Here is a 7,500-nt window from a genome sequence, read left to right as displayed (position 1 = left end):
GATTGAAAGCAAAATTGAAAGTGAGAACAAAAAAGAGAGTGAGGGAAAGAGAAAGAGGCAAGGAAAAAAAGAGAGAAAGAGAAAGTGAGCAAGCAGAACTAGATAGCCAGCCTAGAGAATAGGGAAAAGTTAACCACAATTACCCTCTGTTCCAATGAGACTCCGAGACGTCCTCTCGTAGCGGCCAGAATTTGAGTGACCTCAGCAGCAGTGGCTCTTTCCTTCTGTCTCCTCTTTTGTGTGATGAATCGCCTCCAGACGGCTCTCAGGAGAAACCCCACAGTAGCCACCGGGGAAAAAAGTTCAAGTTCTTTACTGCAAAAGGCAGCATGATGTCTGTGCGAGACTTCTTCTTCAAGGATAAGGAAGAGTCAAGTTCGGTCAAGCTCAAGCATAAGAAATCGCAACTCCTGCTTAATTTGAGTTCGGTTGAGCATCACGTTTTCATTGGTGTACTTCTCTGTCACTGCACAAAACTTTAAATGCTGTGCATATACATGGAATTTGTCCAGCAGCAAGATAACACAGTAGCTCAGTTCTTTAGCCAGTTAGATTGTGTATCTATAATTAAAAAAGTAAAATGCTTAGTTTGAGTCATATTTAGAAAATAAATATATATATAGGAATCGTAACAGGTACTCAGTTTTGACTGGCGAGAGAATGGCTCTGGCTGAAATCACGCTAAATGCTTGTGCTTCGGAAATGCAGCTGCCAAATATGATGTAAATCAGGTTGCTCATTTCCAGAAAATCTGTGCGTATACAACCAGAAGAAAAATATTCAGATAAAGCTTTAATTCCATTATATTTTTGTGCATATATATTTTTTTTCTACAGTTCATGTAAGGAAATAAAAGATGATGAAAGTTTGAAAATTTAAATGGGTATATAGACTGATGGATAGACAATCGTAGGAAGGACTTGAAGTATAGTCTATTTCAGGCCAGTATGATTTTGCTTGCTTAATCTGTGATCATATTTGATACTGCATGCAGGCTTCTACACACCTCATCGTACAGATATACAAAACAAATGAACACCATGAATATTACATATTTCTATCTGTTATTCATATTCATGGCTACAAAAGATAGCAGGCCATTATCACACCCTCCGAGATGGTATTTGCAGATGATCGAACAGCCATTTTTAGTGTTCATCTCTTTTGTATACACGTTAGGCAAGATGTGTAGATACCTGCATGTAGGATTAAATCCAACCATGGATTATGTAGACAAATAGTCCTGTGAGTCTGCCAGTGCGAATTTGTTTTTTGAATTTTGCAACATGGTGTAGGTGAGCTAAATCTATGATAGGTAGCCCATCATATCTTGTAGAAATTGATGTATTGCTGTTATTGCTTAGACAGCATCACATTAATTTTCTACAAGATTAGATAGATCTCTTCTCTTTGCTTATGATCAATTCAGTGAAATTGATGTAAGGTATAATTATCTATAAAGCCAACTTATTACTTTTGGTCCTCCTGTCTATCTTTCTATCTACAAATCCATTATTTCTGTAAAGCTCTGTAAGCTCTCTCATACAGAAAATATTAACCCATTAGCAGCGGATGGCATGATTTGCTGCAAAGGCAGAATCGGTCATAGACGCAGATGGCATCATGCCAGACATGTAAAACAGCCATCCTATTGCACAGACCTTTTTTAATACCGCGACCAATGGGTTAAAACATTTATATTGTGTTTGGCAGTACTGCAAAATGTCTCACATTCTCAATAACCAAACTTTTTTTTTTTTTTTTTCACCAGGGAACTAGCATGCTCACTAGCAAGAATCATTTGCAAAATTCGATCTATATTCTATCTATATCCTTTCCTATACATCTATATGTATAACAAGCTCAAGCATATTTTAACAGATATAAAAATAACCACAATTTTGTCTGTCAACTGATATAAAAACAGAGAATTTCACATTTGATGAAAATGCTTCTTGCAGATGTTGTCCCACAAATCACAGACTGTGTGTTGTGTCTATTACTTTAGCACAAGTGATGGTTGTACCCACCGAAAATCAAATGTCTGAGCTACTGTCCAGAATTTTGACTTTATAGAAATTTAGACACTTTTATAAGTTTGTTTTATGAATGTGTTCAATGTGGTTTAGCCTAGTTGACCAGTAATCACATAATCAAGTTTTAAATTTGGTTTGTATTGCTCAGGGCTTATTTAGACAGCTTTCAAAGAGAAATGTAACATATATTATGAAAAATGAAAGAAAATGATACATCTAAAGTCAGTTTTGTTTTTAATAGTCTAACAATGCAAATCTGATTTATTTTGAAATGCTTCTATCATTATGGAAGTATATATATTTTATCAGAAAAGTTTGTATTTTTAATCTGTCTTAAGGCATTAATTTCTGTCTGCTTGAGCTATACAAATATGTCTTTTAAAGTTGATATGCTGAATTTCTGATATAGCTCTAACTTTTAAACAGCAGTTCAGTACTTACAAAAATCCAGCAGGGCAGTGTATATTATACAGATTTTGTTTAGTTCATGATATGATGTGATTTAGTTAGATAGTTTCCTTATGAATGACTGTGATGCTGTTCTGTTTGAGGAATATTAAACTGTTGTAATATGTTAGTACTATACATGTATCCTGACATAGATATGTATCCTTTCATAAGTTTTCTTTTGAATCATGTACAGTAGTTCAGAAATATAGAACTATAGAGTGCACTGACTTAATTATAAATGTGCAAAGTGACAATTAACAAAAAGATATTATTGGAAAGTGTTGGATGATTTCAGGTTATTATATATAAAGTGTCCGAAGTTGTTTTGCATGCATGACGAGACTGCGGCAAGTTTCCATACCCCAGCACGAATTGATTAATTATTCTGCATATTGATATTTCTAACTCTTTTGTTCAAATTCATATGCAAGATTAAGAAACTTGATGATTATTATTGTTAAAGGCTGTTTATATTGATCAGTAAAATTGTGAGGGAAAAATTACTACACTGTACATATCTTACAACATTTTGCATCAGTTTTACACTGTAAATAATGCATTAAACTTGGGAAGATATTTTAAAAAGGTTTGAAAGTTCTGTAACAGCTTTGACATAAGTATTGATATAATATTCATAATAGAAAGAATTCAGTATAGCATCTAATATTGGCATAATTAATAAAATTTTCCTTTTAGACAATCAAGGATTTTTTTTTCTTATCTTCATTATATTTTCATTCATTGCATTTTGTGTTTGTCTGAGGATATTTTGTATGATGATTTTATAAAGTAGATATTTTGATTTGCCTATAAATGAAAGAACTGTGATAGAGTCTAGAATGTTATTTCTAGTTCCTTTGTTTCAGTAAATTTACTTGAGATATTGTAGGATTGTTATTGAAAAATGTGTTTATTTTTCATTCTTATTAAAGTACATGTTGCCTTCTAGTTGAACATTTCTTATGGCACTGAATATTTACATAGAGAGATTTACACTATAGGTCAGATGGTAATTTGAGCCTGAAGTACATGCTAAGTAATTATATGGCATTATTAGAAAAAAAAAAGACATAACAAATAAATACAAAAACTGTTTTTGAGAATGATTGAAATAGAAAAGATCTGTTATCGATGACAGATAAATGAATAATAAGTAGATAAAATAATTGTTTGTTTTCGAATATGATTCAAACAGAAAAGGCTTCTTTTTTGGGGGGAAGGGTACATGACAATGTTATAGAAGGCTTGGATAAGATATATGGACTGTAATCAGAAAGCACTACCATTTGACTCAGTTTAGTTTAGCAGGGTTTAAATTTTAGAGGCAAGCTGTGTGTTGTGCTGTTAGTTTTATCGGACTAAAGATAATAATGCATAATGCAGAGAAATAGAGTCAGACTCAGAAGAATATTTTTTTATGTAAGCTTGGTTCCATTATGATCTTGAGTGAGATTAGATTTATTGGTATGTATTATGGCTAAATGTACTTGTGTGAGAAATTCCTCTAAAAAAAATAGCATCCAATAGTTTTACACCTACTGAATGAAAAACTTATTTGTGTATTTCATTGTTTTTGAACTTTAGTCAAAATTGACACCCTAGATTGATTTCTTTATGTTTATAAATAAAGAGAAATGTTTGATACCCTGCATCTATTTTTATTTGGTTAAAACAAATCTGTGATAGTGAATATAACGTGTTCAATGACACTGGGAAAGGAAACTCAGTTGTACCATTTTTTACATATTTTCCTTTTAAGTTGTAGATATCATAATTGTAAAGGATACTTTATCATATTCTGTAGTATAATGATAATAGCAATGGTAAAAATAATAATCAATTTACATAATCAGAGTAACATCTCTATTTAATGCAACAAGTGTAAAAGATTATTTATATGTCTTTCAGTGTTTTATCTATTACATTACTATGATGTATGGAAGCCATGTAATCACCTCACTCATGTCTTCCTTGGAGACGAATTCACATTCAAATGTTTTTCATTAAGAAAATTAAAATACAGCTGTTAACGTGCATTATTCTTGACAGACTCTCCATTCTTATCAGACCAGTACTGTCCGCAACAAGAAGGTCAAAGCACAAGTGGAGGGAGCACAAGGAAGAAGAAGAAGCTGAATGAGCTGAAAGCCTTTGTGGAGACGAAATTGAGGTCGTGCTCGGAGAAGGCCCTTGAGAAAATAGGTCACGATGACTCCAGGAGGTCATCCATTTCCGATGATCAGGTAGGTATGGCAGGTGCTATGGAAAGGTGTAGGTGAAAGTGCATGATAAAGGATAGTAAAATGAGATATTTGAATTATTTGTTATTTCAGGGATAATTACTGTATTGGGAATGCTTTCCCAATGATAAACATATATTAACATCATTTATAGATTTCTCCTTTGAAATTATTAATTCTCGTTCAAGTATTAAAAGGGAGATATATGTTGCCAGGAAGCTCACAGTAATGTGCACTTTAGCAACTATGACAACCAATCTTTTTTCATGACCATATTCAGAAAATTTATTTTTGGACTAAAGGTTTAGTCAGTTTTTGGCTTACTTTCAGTCTCTTGCAATGGAAAGTAAATCTCACATTTCAGTCATTAATTATAAATTTTCAACTGCAACCCAAGCAAGGAGGAGCAGGTGATTTTGGTGGCAGTTCGTGGGGAGTAGACGGAGAGCAGAAGTCACGTCCCCACTCAGCTCTTGAGAAATTTGTTGAGGATCGGCACCAGCCATGCCTCCCTTCGCCACGGTTCCCCCCAGTGGGTCTTGTGAAGGGCAAAAGCATGCCTTCTCTGAGGTATGTTCCCAACTCTACACAGTGGAAGTTTGTGAATGAAATCAGGTGGCAAGGAGGATATGTTACTGATGATGTCATTCAATGATTTTATTTTGTATACATTTTTTTTTTTTTTTTTTTTTTTTTTTTTGAAAGATGTTTCTTTTTTCAGTAACTCATTAGCTTCATCATTAGTGTTTTTGTTTAAATATGTACTTCTGCACAGATCAGACACCAAGACCACCTCAAGTGAGTTAAATTACAGGTATGTTATCAGATGTTTAGGAGTAAGCTATACTAAAAGGGAAATGTCAAGGCTATCATTAATTTGCTTACACAGCTTACTAACACAAGGAGAGAACTTATGATTTATCTGTAATTAATAGATTTATGATGGAATTCTGAAGAACATTAAGAGTAAGTTGACAAGCTGTTGTAATTTCTATGATTATTATTATTAGATAGATAAGTAGTCCTCATGCTAATGTAATTACATTTTGTATGCAATATGGTGAAAGAAGCATGAAATAAATTAGACTAAGACATCAATAGAAACAAAGCATGTCTTTTTTTTTCTTTTTAATGTGATTACCTTTATTAATATGTTTTTTACTAAGATATGTCTCTATATGTGGAAAGTATAGTAATTCTACCCTTGCATTAATGGCAAATGTATCTTTGGGATGCTTGTGTTAAAACTGAATTTGAAATACCTGAAAATAAGACAAGCATCTATATGAATAAATCGATGGACAAATAAGCGAAACTAAAACTTTGGCTTTCGGTGTAAGTTCATAACCCTTCTCGGTTCTTTTGCTTATAGTATTTGTATGAATTAGTTTATTCAATAACCTAAGATTCTGGTAAATAACTTAAATCTGAACTTGATCGGAAATGCCAGAATTATGTAATATACTTTTTAGGTGATGTAGAGAAATAAAAAATCAACCGTTATAAAATAGAGTATGATAATTAGATAAGACAAAGCCATCTTGTACAATATACCTGCTCTGATGTCATGAATTAGTTAATCTTTAAATCTTTAGTTAATCTTTAAACTGTTAAATTTTGGACAGAGCATGATTTTTGATGATTTTGATGATATTAGAGAGAAAGAATGCATGTCATTCTTAGAATTTACATCTACAGTGTCACAGTTTAAATCTAATCATTGATATTTTTATTATTAGCTATTACTTATGGCCAATGGTAACAATTGATCTCTTGATTTAGAATAAATTTAAGTATTAGAATTTCTGAGAAGGGTATAGAGGGCATGATAATGAAAATGTCCTTAAAAAGATGTCAATGGCTATTGCATTTCACATTGTTTTTTTTTTTCTTCTTCTTCCTTTTTTTTCTTTTCTTTGTGTTTGGCAGTATTTGTTGTGTGTATGTGTGGTTGTGTTGTGTGGTTGTGTGTGTGCGTGTGTGTGGCTGTGTGTGTGCGTGTGTGTGGCTGTGTGTGTGTGTGTGTGTGTGTGTGTGTGTGTGTGTGTGTGTGTGTGTGTGTGTGTGTGTGTGTGTGGCTGTGTGTGTGTGTGGCTGTGTGTGTGTGTGCGTGTGTGTGTGTGTGTGTGTGTGTGTGTGTGTGTGTGTGTGTGGCTGTGTGTGTGTGTGTGTGCATGTGTGTGTGTGCGTGTGCATTTGATTTACTCGGCCATTTTTACATTTTTTTTACTGATCTAAATGTGAATGAATGCAAGTTTGATTGTTTGTGCATGATAAATAGTTTAACCCATTCACGCCGGGGCCATTCCGGCTTTGCACGGTCGCTATACCGAGGTTTTCGAACGCATCATCCGAACGCTTCGAGATTCTCGGGCGCACGAGACGCGAGCCTGGGCTGCCCACTCTCTCACCCCGAGCGCCGGCCTTGGCCAGATATCTCGTCGGCGGCGTCTGATGCGAAAACCACGAAACATGTCAGCACGTCATCCGGCGTGAATGGGTTAACAAAAGAAAGCATCTGCACAAGCATTTTACTGTAATATAAAAGGATTTTCATCAGAAGAGTTAATCTCCAATTTGTTCATTATTTTTATATATTTACTGGTAGTATATTTTCATTGATTATTTTTGTTATCAAATGAAGAAGTGTTATTCAAAGTCTTCAGAAGTATTATTACTTGGTATTACATTTGAGTTGACTGCAGTATTTTTAGAATATTAAGATCTGAAGCTATTAATGAAAAGCGCAACATTAATGTTTTATATGATATGGA

The 7,500-nt window shown here is 33.7% G+C and overlaps 1 protein-coding gene across 20 annotated transcripts in view; it reads left to right on the top strand.

The window, feature by feature from the left end:
* The window catches only part of unc80 (unc80, NALCN channel complex subunit), a 123,609-nt gene that overhangs the window by 53,834 nt on the left and 62,275 nt on the right, over window positions 1-7,500 (top strand). For 13 of the 20 annotated variants that reach the window (XM_086538040.1, XM_086538038.1, XM_086538041.1 and 10 more), the window contains 3 exons: window positions 4,536-4,729; window positions 5,124-5,296; window positions 5,502-5,540. In XM_086538040.1, the coding sequence (XP_086394166.1) occupies window positions 4,536-4,729; window positions 5,124-5,296; window positions 5,502-5,540 (406 nt within the window). Of the gene's footprint in view, window positions 1-159; window positions 424-4,535; window positions 4,730-5,123; window positions 5,297-5,501; window positions 5,541-7,500 lie in introns of all 20 variants that reach the window. The other 7 variants (XM_086538039.1, XM_086538037.1, XM_086538031.1 and 4 more) reach the window with 4 other exon arrangements.

This window comes from Penaeus japonicus, unplaced genomic scaffold, assembly GCF_977035675.1.
Source record: "Penaeus japonicus unplaced genomic scaffold, GWHDUDI00000001_assembly GWHDUDI00000006, whole genome shotgun sequence".
NCBI classification, from domain to species: Eukaryota; Metazoa; Arthropoda; class Malacostraca; order Decapoda; family Penaeidae; genus Penaeus; species Penaeus japonicus.
The sequence above is the reverse complement of the archived record's forward strand: the minus strand, read 5'-3'. Positions and strand labels throughout refer to the sequence as shown.